The 19,361-nt window shown below is 39.5% G+C and overlaps 1 protein-coding gene across 2 annotated transcripts in view; it reads left to right on the top strand.

Annotated features, from left to right (window-relative positions):
• The window catches only part of LOC113033288 (GDNF family receptor alpha-2-like), a 67,358-nt gene extending 56,806 nt beyond the window's left edge, over positions 1 to 10,552 (top strand). Inside the window, exons 7-9 of one of the 2 annotated variants that reach the window (XM_026186957.1) lie at positions 897 to 1,039; positions 8,389 to 8,418; positions 9,380 to 10,552. In XM_026186957.1, the coding sequence (XP_026042742.1) occupies positions 897 to 1,039; positions 8,389 to 8,418; positions 9,380 to 9,505 (299 nt within the window). In that variant the 3' untranslated portion in view covers positions 9,506 to 10,552. The remainder of the gene's footprint in view (positions 1 to 896; positions 1,040 to 8,388; positions 8,419 to 9,379) is intronic. The other variant, XM_026186958.1, reaches the window with a different exon arrangement.
• The last annotated feature ends 8,809 nt before the right edge of the window (positions 10,553 to 19,361 follow it).

Genomic DNA, 19,361 nt, shown 5'->3' with positions numbered 1-19,361 from the left:
ATTTATTCACATGCTGTCCTCTGTTTGAACTAGTTGATTTCCCTCTTTTAAAAGATTGTATTGCTTTTCATGCTAACAAACAAATTAGGACTCATCTTTGCAAGCGTGGTCATTTTAGCGCTATTTAGTCAGCTCGTAGCAGTTTGAGAATGGCTGTTGCATCGTAAGAGAGTTTTTTGTAATATGCATGAATCCAACATAAAGCAAAGTTGGTTGTATTTGATAAATATAATCTGTTGTGTCGCCGCAGGATTCGCTTGTAAAGGATCATAGAAAACGCAGATTAATTCGTGATCCAGTTCTTTCGTGACTTGCTCCTAATCGAAATGCTGTCACACTGCAAGACGATCATCTGTGATAGATCACAACATCTGTGTAAATGGAAACTTTAAAAAAAAATGCTCAAAAAGGCAAAAAGGAAAATGTATTTATTGACTTCATTTATAATGCATGAAATACAATTAATTAGCTCTCAGATGCTTGGCACAACTGTATCAATAATGTATCGCTAGAGGAAGTGATTCAATTTATTGCCTTATCAATATTTTGTGCCGCCGCTAATAAATAGCATAAATATGCGAGGCAGTCAAAAAGGAAGGCATAACTTACAAAATAAAACATAAGGCAGTGCTTAGTAATGACAGACAAAACTCGGATAGCAATTTGTGATTAGTTTGGCATATTTCTCTGAAGCTTACTGACAAAGCAAAAAGACTGGCTCTCTGTGCTCTTTCTGCTCCATCCTTCCTCAGTCTCACTCAGCCTTGCCTCATTCCTTTAGTTGCCAAAGATTGGGCAGGGTACCAAAAAGTTGACTTAGAGCTGTCTGTCTGCTAGCTGGCTTCTTGTTGGGATGGCAGTCAAACCCAAATGACTTTATGTCTCTGTTCCTGCAGGAAATGCCATTCAGGCCTTTGGTTATGGGATAGACAACACACAGAACAAAAGTGGGCCTGTCCCAGGCCCCTCAGCGACACCGAAGCCAGACCCTGTATCGACACAGGAGATCTCAGAAAATCTCCCAGTGACTATCCCAAAGGTAAAAGGTTCTCAATGTTTCATTACATGGGATGTTTTACATGTAGATGTTAAATGTGATGGCAAAATGTAATTTAGAGTTGTTATTTACTGCCTGTTTGGCAATCGGGTATGCTCTGCAGTTTGAAGGCTACTAATATGAAGCTTCTGTGTATGTTCAATAAGCAAGATCTGTAATCACTCATGTGCTTGCTTTCCCAGGGGTTCGACTGCTAGTCTATTCTTTACATTGCTCCCACTTTCCCACGCTGCCAGACTCAGTACTGTTCATTACAATCCATATTACAGTCATTACTGTAGACCAATAATCTTCTTGCCTGCCTTCTTTGAGCCAATCAGCCTCCACTCTGCATGCATTAAAACTCACTGCAATGTGCCTGATCATGCAACAGCTAACAATCATGTTTTGTTTTGTTTGTTTGTTTTTTTAATTCTGTACCCTGTCACAGTAAGATCGCTGTTTTTTTGGGGAAGTTCTGTGCTAAATCTTATCAATGCTGGGGTTCCTTTCTGCCATGATGGCTCATCTTATCAGCAAATAGATCTCAAGAAATCATATTCAATTCTTTCAAATGCTCTCTCCTCATTGAACTTAGTTAATCGTGACACATTTAGGTCAACTCACTGTAAAAGTTAAATAGATGTGGATGTTGCTTTATTTTGTTTTTTGTCACATCAAAAATATACATTTTCATCTCTTTCCTGCTACTTCTCTGCATACATTTGATAAAATGGACCAACTGCAAGGAGAATCACAAAAATACTCCTCCGCTCTCTCTTTTGTACAGTGGCAAAATAATAAGACTCAACGTGCTGCACCGTTCACATTCGCATCACATACAATCTCTATGCTTGTTAAAGCAATTGGCACATCAAAACAGACGCTTTATGATAACACAGTTTATGCTACACACCCAAGATGATGACATGTGGTTGAAATATTATATTTTTCTTACAGACAAAGAAAGAGTGAAAGGAATGGGAGGTGGAGGCTTAATCTGGATTAGATGTTCTAAAATACTGGCCCAGGGCCTGTTCTCTGCTGAATGCTGTCTACTATGAAGACTGCAGTTAACTCAACTATAACTAGGTTCACTGTCTGTAGCAGAAAACATTACCACTTTTTTTAATGCTGTGCTGCACAAATGCATAGCTCTTTGTCTTTTAACATAACTCTTCTTCATTTTCTCTTCAAATAAGTGTAAAAATGACAGAATTAAGTTATTCACCAAAGAATCCTTCTTTTTATGAGTCTCTCTGCTACAGAAATATTTCACTTTACACTATAGGTCGAGAAGAGGCTTTTCTTTTTATCTAGCTGTTGAGTTGGATTAGTTTTCACAGTGAATTACGGCTGTGTTTTACAGATGTATTTTAGATGTTTTGTGCAGCTTTCTAAAGTAAGAGTAATGACGCTTTTCACCTTTGCAGGAGACCCATGTGCCCATGTTTGGCAGCGGTATAAAACTGTGCTTTATAAAATATTCTGCTGCTGATGTTGTTGTTCATGTCATTTTTCAGTGACTGTTACATATCCAAATCCAAGTAATGTGCACGGTTTAGGAATGCAAATTTGTGTTCTGAATGAACAACTACCATTAAGACATTTCGCATCAGAGCCGTTAAATGTTAAATGTGCAGTTTTGTGCTTTGCACACAAACCCTCGTTGATTGGAACACAGGAAATTAAAACTTTATGTCGTGATCACTGCGTTTGAGCCTTGTTTTCGGTCTTGAATTTTTAGTTAATATGTTAAAGTTTGAGTTTCTGCTTTGTTTCTCTTGTTATTTCTGTTTAGAAAGTTTAGATCTTTGTTTATTTTATTTTCCAAATCCATTTTTTTCCCTATTATTATTTCACTGCTGTGCCTTCTGTTGGATTGTTTTGGAGTTTGCATTATTGCATCAGCCTAATAAAACAACTCATTTTTTGTTCATTCGGTCTACCTTGTGCATGCCACTGCTGGGTCCCAGTTCTGCAAACCTTGGACCCAGCAGTAGAGTCTGAACAGCAGCAGGTGGCTTTCTCGTTTTTTGAGAAGAATTTTGGAAATGAATATGAGCCTATCTCCAGAGGGGCTTACCAAGGCAATGGGGGCCTCACCCAGTAGTTGTGCTCCTGAGGGAAGCCATACCTCAAGGCTACCAAGCCTGCAGGTCCAACTTCCACCAGAAGTCAAATTGGGTTAAGTGTGCAGCTAGATTGTCTGCCACCTGCTGTTGCTCCTGTCAACTACCCAAACCAGCATTTAAATCTCTGCCATCTTAAAAGAGCGACTGCAGCCCTTGGCAACACTGCCGATTGCAGCCTCAGCAGCCAATTCCTCCGCCTGAGTGTTTACCCAAACTCCATGCCCTGAGTTCCTTTTTTTTTTTTAATTCTGGCTACCCCGTGACCATGTATACTGTGTCCAAACCAGTATCCCCTGTGAGACTGGGGTCCCTAAAACTCAGCCTGTGTGTCCTAACCTGTCCTAGCTGAGTGTCCTGTGGTGACAAAGCTGGTGCAACCCAAGAGTCCTGTGCCTAAGCAAATAGAGCTCACCAACACTCAACCACCTGAGGAACTTCATTGCCTCCACTGGACACCTGTCTCGTTACCCTTCAGTTTCCACTTACCTGATTGCCCCCTTGTGCATAAATAGTCCTGCATCTGTTGTACTTACAAGTGCCCCTCCATTGTGTTCTCCTGTGATTCCGTTGGATTTCTTTTGGCTCATTTTTAGACTTTGTGTCTCTGCATCTGCAAGAAAACGGCTCACTTTCTGTTCATTTAGTCTTCCTTTTGTGTCTTTGGATTTCAATTCTGTAAAACCTGACACCCTAAAAATGTTGCAAAGAGGAAAATTAATGAATAAGCACAGCTGATAACATTAACAGTGTGTGTATTACCGAAAGGTAGAGAAAGAGAGAGGATAGCAGAGGGCGAATGGGTGGTGAAACCGCTTTCTCCAAAGGTTGTGTGTGTGTGTGTGTGTCAGTATTGATGCACTGCTCAGTGCCTGTCTCACTGCAGCATGGTGTTTAATTTATTGTAAAAATGGTAATTAGGAAACAATAAGACGTGTGATTACTCAAGCAGGAAGTTTATAATTAGAGAGGGAGCTGGTAGCGACATTTTGGGCGGCCCTGAGTTCTTAGACAACTATGCCTGGCAATTAAAACTTGTCAAACTTCCATGGCAGATAAATTGGGGGTGTGTTGTTATGGTATGAGTCCTCTTGGCAGAAGACTGACTGTCCAGAGCTGTAAATCTCACTGTGGCTCATTGAGTAAACATGTGGTCTGAAGCTTGGTCCTTTGAGCACTGTAAAGATGCATCCATATTTAGGTATAACTGAGCAGTGCCATGCTCCCAACTCCAGTGGTGAGGTTACGCACGTGATATTTGTGTACCCAGTTTAAATGTGCATTACAACAAACTGATACAGTTTCTAAAGCAAACTAAGTCTGTTTTGAATGGCAGTTATCACTTGTTTACAGGGTCATGTCACCAGTATGCAAGGTCTTCCACCAACCATTTGGCCCTTAAAACCTCATGTGTTTGGAAGTTTTGTTGGCGTACTGATTATGTTCATTTGTACACACTGTTTGGTTGAGGCGCCAAAATTACTTCTCTGGGAAGGCACTAAATTCATTTGATTAGTCTTTGGAAACAAGATTTTAGTTTAGATTAAAACACACCATTTCACATCACTAAACACATATTACAAAGCTCAACATTCCAGGTGATGAATAAACATCAATCCAATATTTGTATCAGTTGTTATTCCTGTACTGCCTTAAAAAAGTTTCTTTTTTTTAAAGTGAGTGAGCAGCTCTGTGCAGCCGATCTGTTAAATTCAGGTCTGTGTTTTTAAATATTTATGTACTATGCCAGCAGTGTACTGGTGGCAAACAGTTCTAAGAGTTTATGGAAGGAGCTAACTGCAAACAGTTAGTGGTTTCAAGGTATTTCATGTCCGCTACATCAAATTTTCTTTGCAGGAGTTTGTGGATTGATGATGGGTGAAAAGCTCAGATGAGTTTTCCTTGTCAGCTTCTCTCGCTCTCAGTCTCACACTTGTTATGTTCATTATTTATTGGACCTGCTTTAACATACCAGGTTGTCCTCGGCTCCACTCTGTGCGTGAGGAGATGCACACATGTAAAACTGGGAGAAGACAAAGGCAGCAAAGTGCAGTATACTAAGGTGAAATTAAACAAATGGAAAAAGAATCACCGTTCATTTGCGTTATGCTGGTGCTGATTAAATTATTTCACTAATAAACACAATTTCAGTGAATAAGCTTGCAAATATTTATTAGCCATATTGTGCTTTATGAAGTTTGGAAAGTAATGTTTAAATTCAGCCCGACGTTGCCTTACACAAGATTATCTTATATCAGTACTGCAAATGAAAAAGTTGAACTGGTGCATCCCTGATCAACTGCAGATTTAACATGTACTTATTCCCACAACTGCGAAAAGCATCACTTGATCTGGATTACTTTCTGTTTATCGTGATTACTATCTTGTACCATCTTGGCTACAGGCAGGTACCAGGAGGGTGTCTACTAGTCATATCTATGGGACAGATTGCAAATTATAACTGGCCATTCAAAGGGCTGATAACAGTCAAAGTGGGTACTATCTTTTTGCTTCTATGTAGTAGCTCTAATATGAACTCAAAGGATTTGGCTAAAAATAGACCACTCTGCATAAAGCAGTTTAATACTTTAAGTCATTTATATATGACACAAACAACAATAATATATGTTAAATCACACAAGTCACCTGGAATCTCAGTGCGGGTGTACAGAAATCTGAATTTCCAAAATATTCGTGTATCTCAAAAGGATAAACCCTCATTTGATGCCAAGGACTCGGTTCCAATCTCAGCAGGAGATATTATATTATTGCTCTCTGCTGTAAGTAAATATGCATTTTTATTTAAATCTATTACTGTGTAAAAGGATATGACTTTAAGAAAGATAAGATATATATATAGTCAGTTATTTGAACATGTAGTGGTTAAAATTCTGTTGCAACATCAGGTAAGTTTGATTTAGACATCAAACAAGTTCACTGTGATTTTAGAGGGCTTTGAACCCAAATCAAGGGGAAAATGTTCAGTGGGAATGACATTTATCATAGATTGGATGGTTTTTGAAACCTTATTCAATAAACAATCAGTCAGGGATCTTTAAGTGGTGACCATTATATAAAAGCAACAGATAATTCACCATGACCATCACTGGCCACTTCATTAGGTACACTTGTTCAAATGCTTGTTAAGGAATATGTTCAATCAACTAGTCACATGGCGACAACTAAATACATTTAAGCATGTTCAAGAACTTCAAACCAAGCATAAGAATGAGGAAGAAAGGTGGCGTTGAACATGGCTTCGTTTTTGGTGCCAGATGAGTACTTTCTGAGACTCTACAGAGATTTTACTGGCATTTTCCCCAAACAACCATCTCTAGGATTTACAGAGAATGGTCTAAAAAAGAGAAAATATACAGTGAGCAGTCGTTGCCTTTGATGAAAATGCCTTGTTGATGGAGAAGGTCAGAGGAGAATGGCCATACTGCCTCAGGCTGATAGGAAGGCAACAGCAACTCAGATAACCACTCGTTACAGCCAGTTTATGCAGACGACCTTCTCCGAATACACGTCAAAGCTTGAAAGCTGGTGGGCTACAGCCGCAAAACACCAATCCAGTTGCCACTGTTGTCAGTTAACAGGAAACTGAGGCCAAAGCGCACCACATTCACACAGTTTCACCAAAATTGGAAAAGATTGGAAAGATGTTGTGAGTTGTTCTGAAATGTTATGAGTATGGACATTCAGATGGTAGGGTCAGAGTTTGTCATGAACAATATGAAAACATGGATCTGCCTTGTTTCAATAGTTCAGGCTGTTGGTGGTATAATGCAGTGAGGGATGCTTTCTGGGCATTTTTCCAGCTCTTTAACACAAATTGAGCATTGTTTAAATGCCACAGCTTACTTCGCCTTAGTTACTGACCATGTCCATCCCTGTATGGCCACATTGTATCCTTCTTCTGATGGTTGTGTTGGGATGTGGTGGAACAGGAGATTCACATCATGCATGTGCAGCAACTGCTTGATGCTATCAAGTCAATGTGGACCAGAATCTCTGAGGAATCTTTCCAACACCTTGTTGAATTTGTGCCATGAAGAATTAAAACAGCTCTGAAGACATTGTGGAACTGGCAAGGTGTAACTAATGAAGTGGCCGGTGAGTGTACGTTGACAACATAGCCTCATTAGCAGATTTTTGTACAGCTTGCCTTTTTCCCCACACCTTGTGCCTTCTTTCAAATGACTCAATGTTACTATGCGATGCCATTTCAAACCAATTACCTTCACATTTACCAAACTTGTGTTCAGGAAGTGCCTACTGATTCTACAGTTTTTGCAATGTGTTTCTTTGAAATGTTAAATTTTATTAAAAGCAACTCGTGCAAGTGATCAGTCTCCACGCCCACATTACACACACCCAAACACACACTCTGAGCTCGCAGGCAGCGGAAGGCTAGTGTTGTCTGTGCTCTCATGTAACCCTGTCACTGTTGATTTTCAGCTCAATTGAATGGAACTGACTGGTGGAAAAAAGGCTACATAACTCAGGGTTACTCAATAAGTAGTTGCAGTTTCGCTGCAAATTTGACAGTGAATGAAAACAAGTGCTGTCTAGATGTGTGTTTACCACTTAAATGACAAGTCACGTGCATTTTTAACAGTTTAAATAAATGCTTTTGTTTCTCTCGCTCTCTCTGCCTGTAAACAAATAAGGACATTTCGACATTGTCTGTATTCTGTCATGTATATGCATGTGTTTGTGCTTTATCCCTTTGTTCATGTGTGTGCAGCTTATCACAAGCCTGAGTGTATGTGTGGATATTGGCTGCAGCTAGAGATCTGGACTCATGTCAACAGGCTGCTGCCACACATCACTGCCCTTGCTAATTAATTGGCTTTTAGTCGCGGATGTGTTTGGTGCATTGTCAGGCTACCCAGTGCTGCTCCTCCGCGCGTGCACCCCTCTTTTTTTGGCAACTGTCATTTCAATCATTTCTTTGTAAAGTGCAAATTCACAAACACAGGTACTGTGATAACTGAGGCTACTGGAAACACCCCCTTTGTCTCCCTCGTTCTCCCTCTTGCATCCTTCTTCACAGAAGCAAAAATATGGCTGTCTTGTTAAAATAACTCAACAATTTTCTCGTTTCATTGTTTATTTTCTCATTTATGTGTTGCCTCGTTCTGGTGGAAGACGAAGTGCTGGTAGATAACATCATAGTAAATCTTTTTCTTTTCTTTTTTTTTTTCCTGTGCACAGCGAAATGGGCGAATACATGGTGAAGATGAGGTGAGGGGAAGGTGGAGGAGGGGAAAGAGGAGGAGAAAATGTTTCATGTTCCTTATGATGTGCCTCTGTATTGCTGTGCAGGACTGAAAATGGTACCTTTGCAAATTGAGCAGGACTGCTTTAACTTGAAGGCAAATGGTTATGCTTTGTGTTACAGAAATCCGAGAAAATTGAAAAAGTATTCAAAATGCTAACAATTTTATGGAACGGCATATAATAAAACCCATTGTAGCGCGGGTATAACGGTGGAACTCTGGAGGCCACAGAATTTAATATCTGTGCTGATTCCCACTCGTCTCCGCCATAATGTGAACAGTGTGGGAAAATAAACTTCACAAGTTTATTCTCTCTTGTGCATAAGAATAAACACTGTAGCGTTTTGATTGTGCACACTCAAACAAGGGGTCTTGTTTTCTTGGGCCTCTACTTGCTGTAAGATTTGCCTCATGAAATATTGAAAAGAAATCCATAGCCGCCGCTGGCTTCTGTAGTGTGTGTTTGGCTTCGTGGCATGTTTTTCTTGTAAATAAAGTCTGTAATGATAGCTTTAAAAACTGTTTAGAGACTTGCTGGCACAGCCTAAAAGAGTTTTTGAGAAAAAAAAAAGAAAAAGTGCACACAAGAAGCTTTCCTTTGTTGCCAACTTGTTTAAGAAGCAAGGAGCATACTAAGCAGCACGGGCTTGAAATATACTTCACATATCAAAACGTTTGGTGGATCAAACACTTAATGTTCATGCCAAAGTAGATGTACTGCGAATGTCATTTCATGCTTTGACTTTCTGAATGATGTTTTCTCTTCTTCTCTTTAGCAGTGACCCTGTCCTCTCTCATTTCCCTCCTGTCCTGTCTGACCTCTCTCTTATCAAATGCCAGAACAGGAAAGCAGCATGAATTGTGAGTCATGTCTAACCTTTTGCGGATCTCTCTCTCCCTCTGTGTGTCCCTCTCTATCTGCCCAGTATCACCAACCAAGAGGTGGTGTCATGGACCTGGGAGAGGATCACTCTTCTTGTCTCTATGCCAGTGTCTGGGCTCTGCTTCCCAGCCTGGCTTTGGCTCTGGTCCTGGCCCAGCATGCCTTATAGAAGCGCCAGGAGGAGAAAAAAGAGGTCATCCACCCACAAGCTGATCCCAAATGCAGAAGGTGTTATTCCTGAGACTGATATTAAGAAGGCTGATTCTCTGGACAGTTGACATGGATGGCATTTACGAAAGAGAAAAACAAAAGGCCGAGAGAGGTGGAAATGACTGAAATTTTATAACTGTGAATTTGTTGTTCATTTATCGTATCATTCGGGCAGACCGCAACTGTGATGGAGCACATGGCTTTACAAAAGACCCTTGGTATGAGAGGCCATGAAGGCCGCTCTCTGACTGAGTCACGAAAAAAACCCAGAGGACTGAAGCTGCTCATGTCAAAGACTTCTGCACTTTTCTCACCAAAGGAGGGCGAGAGGGGGGGAATGAACAACACAATTAAAAGAAGGCAAGGCAGGATTGGCAGAAAAGAAATTGTTGCAAAGAGAAAAGGAGTGAGCTTGAAGTAAATGTCATATAGTGAGATGGGAAAAAAAGAAGGAATCGTTTTTATTTGCTTTGGGTCTTGGACTTAATCTTCTCTTGGATGAACAGATTGCACATTTAGAGGCATGGATGGGGGATGATTACGTTCTGTTTCTTCAAATCTAGTGTAAACTCTAAATTGTAAAGCCTACTCAATGTTCTAAGTGTTGGTATAGTATCTGTGACCATAATCAATCTACAGTACCGAGCTTTCATTTGGGTGCTACAGTGTACCTTTTAAGCAGGCAGCGAAAAGAGCTAAAGGCGGCCGTATTAAACAGTTAATGGTCTTATGGTCATTTAAGATGTTGTTGATAATTGTGGGTGTTCGCCATATGTCCACCCGCACACGTGTATATTTCTGTCTCTATGTATATAAACAACACTTTTTCTTTCATTCAGCCTAATGATATCTAGTACCTTTAAAGGACATTATTGTATGCACAGGTGGCTCTGTACTGGTACTGAAGGAAGGATTTCATTATCTGCATTTATATTTGTCTATTAAGGTTTGATCACAAAGAATGTATACAGGGATAAAATTAAACGAGCTCCAACTGCTTGAAAAAGCCATAATGTGTGTGTGAATATTGTAATATTTGTTTACTGTGTGTGTCTGTCTATGTGTGTACAAACTCATTACAATGTGTGAATGGGTTTACAAGCAGGAGAAAAGTAGCTTGTGAGGAGCATTTTGAATTGCCCGTGTGGGGGTTCATTTTGCCCCGTCAGACAGCAGAGGTTATGATGCATATTGTAATTGGAGAGTAAAATCACCTTGCAGTTCTGGTAAGCGTTTTTGGGACCTTCCAGCTCTTTTGTTTCCAATTTTAAGAGTCTCTGAACTTTTTCTTCATTTAGTTTTTGTCCAGAGGAGCGGAGAAGAGTGATAACAGCCTCTCACTAACAGATTGGGCCCGTTTGAGTGTGTGTGACTGCCTCTTATTATTGATGATTATTATTAGTATTATTAACAGACATGTGAAAATGTCAGCCTGTCCTTTAAATGGCTTCCTTTTAATGGGAAATTGTTCCACACAAGCAAATTTGTTTTGACTCTTCAGAAGAGGAGCTGATGTCTTCAGCTGCTTGGTGTCCACTGTTAAAAGGACATGAAAGTCATTCTGTGTAACTTGGGCAAATCAGCAATCAACTTAGCCACAATCTTTTGACCGTAGCTATAAAAGAGCACATTTGCAAACAAGATGAGGCCGAATGCATGATGTTACACCCATAAGAATATCGTTTTGCCCATCCGTGCATTGTGTTTGTTTTTGAAACACACGCTCTGACAGATGCTGAAAGAACAACAAAAAAATCAAGACTTGCGCTGGCATCTTTGCAGATGAGAGACATTTTTTGTGTGTTCATGCTTTCATAATTTTCCACTGCTCTGAATGAATGTTACCAGTAGTTTCACCAAAAACAAGTTTTTATTTTCAAACAGCACATCAAGTGTAGTGTTGTGACACATTAATGCCTGCTATAGAACCAAACAGCTTTGTGTTAGCAGGCAGGGTTTAGAAAAGGTTTACTATCTGCCCGGATCATGAATGTTGCATGAAACTCAGCTCAGTGTGCTTTCACCACCACGGGCTGGTTCGGTCTGGCAGAAATTACAGTCATTTCCTAAACTGGTGAGTTTATTGCAGATTACTGCTGCAAAATGGCAAAAATCTCAGCACAATATTTGTCTTTGCCTTCCACATTCAACACATTTTCATAAAGCAACCACCATGTTTTTGGCTGTAGATATATAGATATCCATTATATATAGATATAAATATATACAAGTGAATTGTAAGGATTTTTAACCTGTAGCAAATAATCGCACAATAATCACACACTTTCAATATTAAACAAAGAAAAACGCATGTATTTTTAAAAGTAAGTCTATGAACTCGTGCATGTGAACAATTTCTCTTTTTTTTTTCCTGATATCACATAATGAATGTTGCAGTCCTTTCGAATTGTAATGTACTTCTGTCAGTGTTTTCAGACTGCGTTGAAAAACTTTCAAGGTCTCTAAATTGTTGGACAAAGACACAATGTTTGTAGTTTTGCCTCCACCAAAGAGGATTTTAAATCAAACAATCAAGATGTGATTGAAGCACAGACTCTTTAATTCAAGGGTTTTAACAAAAAAATCACATTAACTATTCAGGAATTCCAGCTATTTTACAAATAGTCCCCCATTTCAAGAGGCTCAAAATTAATTAAAATAATTTTAATAGTGTGTTTTATTATTTTGCTGTTTTTAATACTTGGATGAGAATCCTTTTCAAGTTACTGCCTGCAGTGTAGAACCCATGGTGTTTCCTCACTTTCCTTCAACCTTCAGTTGCTGCTTGTTTGTGGTTCTTTCTGCATTCAGTATTTGCATTTAATAACTGGATGCTTTACTGGACTGAGATCAGGGGACTGACTTAGCCATTAAATATTATCCCGTTGCTTTGACTTCAGAAATTGTTGGGTTGTTTTTGTGGTGTGTTTTGGGGCATTGTCTATTTACACCGTTAAGTGCTGCCTGATCGGTTTTGGAGCATTTGGCTGAATCTGAGTAGAGACTATAGCTCTGTATAAATCACAATTCACCCTGCTGCTTCTCTCATCAGTCTATACTAGTGTCAGGGATCCACTGGTAGCCATACATGCCCAGGCCATACCACCACTACAATGGCAAGTGGCACAACTTGCCATGTTTGACAGATGATGGGGTGTGCTTTGGATCATAAGCTGTTTCTCTTCTTTCTCTTTTTCACTTCTGGTACAAGTTTATCTTTATGTCATTTGTCTAAAAAGTTTTGGGGGATTTTTTGCAAAAAAGTGCAGAACCTTTAGATGTTTTCTAGCAAAGGCTTGTGTGTAACCAGTGCTTTGCCCCCTGTTGTAAACGCTCTGTATTTACACTCATGATTGTACACCTTGATAATGATGCACATACCTACTCAAGAGTGTTCTTGACTTAGTAAAATGTTGCGAAGCTGTTATTCTTTACCAAGTAATAACTCTGCAGTTATTGACTTCTGTGGTCTTCTGTGGTCATTTTGGTGTTGCTGAGCTGGTCCGTGCATTCCTTCTTTTGCAGGATGAACCAGATTCTTGATTTGGCCACTCTTAAAGTTTTCGCTATCACTCTGATAGATCCCTCACTTACACTGACATCTCTCTTTAAAATTTAAAATTACAGTGAAAAACTACAAAATACAAATTCAACACTCAACTTCAGATATTCTGCCTGCTTCACCTCTCATGAAATAATAAGCAAACTATCTACACATGGCCCTGAAACTACTTGTCAGTCAATAGTCTAGTTATTGAGTATAAACTCAAGCTCCATTTTTTAGAGGCATTTATTGCTAAACAAAATTTGTTTTAAAACCCTTGAATTAAAGCTGTAAGTCTGCACTTCAATTGCATATTTAATGTGTGATTTAAAATCCGCTGTGGTGGTGCACAGAAAAAAAAAAACTACAAACGTTGCACCTTTACCCATGAGATTAGGAACCTAACTGTATGCTGCCATGTGGACAAAGTAGTTAGGTCTAAACAAATCTATCTGATCATCTATTTAAAACATATCTGCAAAATCAAGTGAAAATATCAGGCTCAGTTTGCGAGATTCTAAAAACATTACAAGAGTTTCTCATCCTACATCAATATTACACAATTTTGGAGGGTAAAATCCATCAAAGATGAAGCGGAGCTGCCAATTCTCCAGCAAGAACAGCCTCAGTAGTCCATAATACAATATAGGCATAATATATTTTAGTCCAGACCCACTCATGGACACAACCCAGTGCTCTCCTCAACAAACCTGAGTCCTTTTTATATCAAGATAACCTTATTATTTTTATATGCTTACTTTTTCAGATTGAATTATCTCTAAATATAGCATGCAGCATTCGAGGTCTTTGTGACGAGGCGTGTGGGTCTAGTTTGACACTTGGTTCCTCCTTTTGCAGCCACTTACCCCTGTTTCGCTTTGCTCCTGAATAATTCAGAGCTCAGTGGAGTCTAAGGCAGGATTCATACTTGAAGAAGGTAAAATGCAAACAGTTTGTACTTGGATGATAGCAATGTTTAGGCGTTATAGAAATCACTGAGTGGCATTTCATGTTCCACCAATGTGACAACTTACATTTTTTTCTTTCAGTTTTTTCTTCCCTGTGCAGAAGGAAACAAAGCTCTTCACGTCTCTGCAGGATGCCGCAGAAGTAAATGAAAGCATTTACCTGTTCGGAGTATATCCTGTTTCATTAATGCAATTTGCATGTAAACTTCTGCCCTGCTGCGTTTATTTTAGAATGTTCACAATCAAAAGATTTACAGCTTAAATCTCTCCACACTTCCCTTTTGGGTAGCTGTCCCAAGAACAATATTGTCCATCCCACCCAGTCTATTAATCAAGTGTGCGTTTGGTCAGTTTGTTGCTTACTTTTCAGAAAAATTGATGAGGCACTGTGAGTGATTATACTGTCAGCGTCCCATAAAGGCAATCAAAACAGGCAGATAAATTAAAGGTTTTGACATGTCAAAAATGCAAATATAGTCATAAAAATTCAAATCTCCCCTCCCTTTATATTCACCCCCTCCTTGTAGAGGGTCTGAGTTTGGGGTGAAAAAGACAGCTGATCAGCAGTTCTTACACAGCTTAAGAGAATGTATATGCAAGAGGTCTACAAATCACACTGCACAATTTTCGGAGATATTACCGGCGTAGAAGTGCAGCAGTGGGACAGTTTGAAAAGAGGCAGAATAAAGTGCTTTTGTAGGGGGGAAAGTGAACTGTGGCAGCTGGGACTGGATGCTGGATGTAAAGGCAAATGATAGAGTTATCTTCTGGATGTGCGTAATTTAAGCTGCTGTGATAGGGTAGAACGAAGTGCTCTTTAAACTAACTTTAAAGTGCTTCTTTTCTCTCGTATCCTTGCATTCCTGTGTTTAAACACTGAATGTGTGGTAACGCTTGTCTCTGTGTTCAAATACACGTGTAAACAGGGCTTTGTGCATGCGGCTATGACAGGGAACGGGAAAAATCTTGAAGCAGGAAATTTGCTAGAAGAGCAATATTCTCTTTTTTTTCCTATAGGGGATCCTTGTGGAGTCCAGCTTGTTTCTTCTTTCCACAGAAGACTGGAAGAGGAGAAGCAGAGGAGGCAGGTAGTGGAGAGGTTTTGGGGGCACGGGAATAAGAAAGCGGCAGGTAGCTGTACATTTCACAGTTGATTAATGAGTCACTGGGATGATGTCTCTTATCAACACTCTGCACATGGCAGAGAGAGAAGAAAGGTTTACCGAGGCTAGGAATTCTCCAATCAGAGATGGCTCCCATTGCTGTCCCATCATCCCTTTCTGCGCTCACCCACCTGTTTTTGTGAGGGCCCTCCTTCTCTTCTCTTCTCTTCTCTTCTCTTCTCTTCTCTTCTCTTCTCTTCTCTTCTCTTCTCTTCTCTTCTCTTCTCTTCTCTTCTCTTCTCTTCTCTTCTCTTCTCTTCTCTTCAGCAGTTTGTAGCTGATGAAATTTAGCCCTTTAATGCCCTGTGTGAGCAAAGGATCCGGTGAGTTTTGTCTGAGAAATATGTATGACACCTGCTCCTATGGAGTTCACAGTGCGTCTTACGTTCTTTGTTCCAAAATTACCACAGGCTCTGATGTAAACGTTAGTAAGAAGTTGTTAATGTGGGTTATGTCATCATTGCAGAGGACTGGTTTCCTGCTGACAGCTGGGAGAGAAAAAAAGATGTGCCAGTAAAATATTTTGATAATAGATAGAGCTGTTCTTAAAATATATCCCTTTCACACTTGACAGAACTGGATGTTTGATATAAACCCCTGTTTATGAAGTTTGCTACGCACGCTGCTTGTGCTGATTTTTGATAAATATGTTTGGCATGCACTAATGACTCTCAAAACCAACGCGATACAAGCTGAGAACGCTAGTTCTTTTGATGCCTGAGCAGAAAAATCCCGGCCCCAGCATGTATTCCTAGCACTGTATTGTACTGTGACTATAATAACATAAATCACAGCGAGAAAATGAGAAAAGAAAGAGCAGCAGACAAATAAATTCAGTGTAATGGGGTGCTCTCATTGATGTGTGTGGTATACAGTATATTCTTGTAAGATTAAATATCACTTTAATGCCAGCAAAAAGACAAAAGAACAGAAAAAAAGAAGGGGAAAAAGATGTTTTTGTCATAAGCAGGAAGCCAAATTATTTTGCTTTGTGATTTCATTTGTTCTACTGAAGGTGTTAATATTTTACTATAATGTGATAAGTCCATTATGGCTGATCAAATAGCACAGTACAACATTAATGATCGTTGTAAAGCATTAAAGTGGTTAGAGAGAAACAGATGCAGCACCAGTGTGACGCGCCACAGTGCTCACCCACTGTGAAGAAGACTTTTCAACTTAGGTAAAACAGGAAAGGGAAACTTCAAATGATGGATGTGAAAACAATAACAGAAATAACTCAATTTCCAAAGTCCATCTAGAAGCAAGCCTTGCCAATCATCAGGCAGTTTTTATATCCCACCACCTGCAGTAATTATATCTTGCTAGCACCACATTGGACCCTTTTTACCTTTAGAGCTGTCTTAATTCTTCGTGGCATGGATTAAACAAATTGCTGGAAACATTCCTCGGAGATTGTGGTCCATATTGACACGACAGCATCACACAGTTGCTGCATATCTATGATGAAAATCTCACATCCTGCTCTACTGGATTGAGATTTGGTGACTCTAGAGGCCATCTGAGTACAGTGAACTCACCGTCATGTTCAAGAAACCACTTTGAGATGATTTAAACTTCGGGACATGGCGCATTATCCTGATACCCAGCAGATGGGTACACAGTGCTCATAAAGGGATGGACATGGCTAGTAACGTTACTCAGGCAGGGAGTGTGGTGACTAAATGGTACTAAAGCGTGACAAGAAAACATGCTCATCATTGTTATACCACTGCCATCAGACTGCACTACTCTTGGCTCTACCTTCTGGATGTCAGAGTAGAAATAAGAACTCATCTGACCATGCGACATTACAGCAACCAGTCTATTAGAGGGGCATAGTAAATAACATTATATGTTATTAAATATAATTTATACACAATTTATGTATAAATATTAATATGAACAATAGAATTCTGTGATCTAACTTTTTTTTACATTACACAACCAGTCTAAAAAGTGAATAAATTCAAAGAAATATTCACATCAAATCTAATAAAATGTGTTGGAGGTCAATAACGATGAAATGACAACATAATGACATTTAGTATCTCTTCAGTTTGTGAAGTGTTTGAAGGTCAAAGCGCTGTCATAGCCATGTTAGCAGTCCAGAAGGCCTGTGAATTCCCTATCACAAAATGAAGTTTGCTTTAAAAGAAGAAAAGCTGAAATCCTTCAGATTTTTTTTTATCATTAACAAATAATAATAAAATGGTTTAAAGAGTTTCAAGAAGGTTTTAGATTCAAACCTTCTCGTCTAGCAGACGTACACTGTTAATCCTTGGCAAAACCAATGATCATCTGACAATAACCATGCCAGTTTCCACAAAACACAGTTCAGACTGTTATGAAAACCACTTGTAGAAAATATCTTGATGGTCAAATATATATTCACAGGCAAAGCAAAAGACTCATCAACTAACAATTAGTAACAAGCTAATGGTAATACATGACGTCTGTTCAGTGGAAGAATGAACTGAACTGCTTATACTGTTTTTAAACTTTTTATCATGCCATTAGTACCCAGTTAGCTTAAAAGCAGTTATCCTTCTGCTGTCTTGTTAGCCATACAATCTGCTGGGTTTTGCTATTTTTCAAGGATTCATTAAGAAATTCAAAATTGACTTGCATTTTTTGTGGAGTTGCATGAATGTTTGCAAGTGTGGTGACGATGCTATGGCCAGGCACACAACTGGACTCAAGTATCCAATTCTCAGCAATACCTTGTTATTTATTTATTTTCCATGATTTAAGGGTCACGCAGGTTCTTTACGAGTCTTCGGGGTGGTGCTGCTCCCACAGCAGCCTTCCTTCCCATGGCCTTGGGCCTCATGCCTTTCTATGTTCTACAGAGTCTCACATTTTTCTCCAGGTTTCCTCCAACAGTGCAACGAAATGTATGTTAGGAAAATTCATAATTCTAAATTGTGGATGTGAGTGTGAATGGTTGGTTATATGTCTGTTTGAACCTTTTGGTGGACTGGCCAATCGCTCCTGGAGACTGTGATCCTTCCTCTGAACTTTCTTTATCTGGCGCATCAGAAACTTTCCTTGAACCTTTTTACAGACAAAGCCTCCACTCCTAGTCTCAGGAGTAGCCTGTTCCACATTTATGGGTGCTCTCTTCCTTGTATCTACTCAGCTAATCATTGCTGGTTAACACAAAAGACACTTTTTCTTAAATAAATTTTTCCTATATGTTTACATGGGGTTAGAGATGGCAGGGGTCATCAGCTCATACTCCTAGTGAAGCCTGGAAGCGATGATATGAATGAAGTTTGATCTGCAACTCACAGAACAAGAAATGGGATGCTGAAAATACATTCATCATGCAAAAGGAAAATAGCTTTAAATACTGAAACTTCTATTTTTCGGTAAAAACATTTGTTATTGCAACATTGGATCTGTGAGGAATGATTTACCATTGGAGCCGCTTCAAGTGGTCACTTAAGGAACTGCTATCTTTGAAGGTCAGAGATTTCTTCTTGATTGCTTCTCATGTGCAAATCGAAGATTTTCACTACAGACTCCAGATCTGTTGATACATTTCAGTCAGAATTGTTTAAATGTAACACACCTGCATTTTCGTGGAAAGTTCCCACACTCCAACCTTAGTAATTAAACTTCTCACAAGATGCTTGTCAAATGAACATAATTTCAGTTGAAAGGAGTGAAAGTCTAAGACACAGAGAGAGACTGTAATGGAAATCAAAACTAAGGCAACATTTTTTTTAGCTAACATCTTACTTGCTCTGCGACAAGAGTGGACAGCAGTATTGAACCAGACCACTTGAGATGTAATTCCGTGCTCCATTGAAGAAAGACTGGACATTTCTATTGTCAAGACACATACACACATACAAAAAAAAAAAAGTGAAGGTGAAAGGAAGAGAGGCAGCGGGAATGAAAGAGAGGCATCAGCAAGAACAAAGAAGCGCTGGCGAGAACGAAGCGGGGAGAGGACTCGAGCCAGTGGAACTGTGAAACAATCCGATATAGATTCTGCCATGGCTGTGTGACTTTGACTGCGTCATGCTCACCCCTCTGCCTCTCACATGTGGGGTGGTTATTGATGGAGCCGTCATATCCAAGCTGAACATCTGTTATGAAATTCTACTCATCTTATTGGATTTGGTGACG

This window comes from Astatotilapia calliptera, chromosome 12, assembly GCF_900246225.1.
Source record: "Astatotilapia calliptera chromosome 12, fAstCal1.2, whole genome shotgun sequence".
NCBI lineage: Eukaryota > Metazoa > Chordata > Actinopteri > Cichliformes > Cichlidae > Astatotilapia > Astatotilapia calliptera.
The sequence above is the reverse complement of the archived record's forward strand: the minus strand, read 5'-3'. Positions and strand labels throughout refer to the sequence as shown.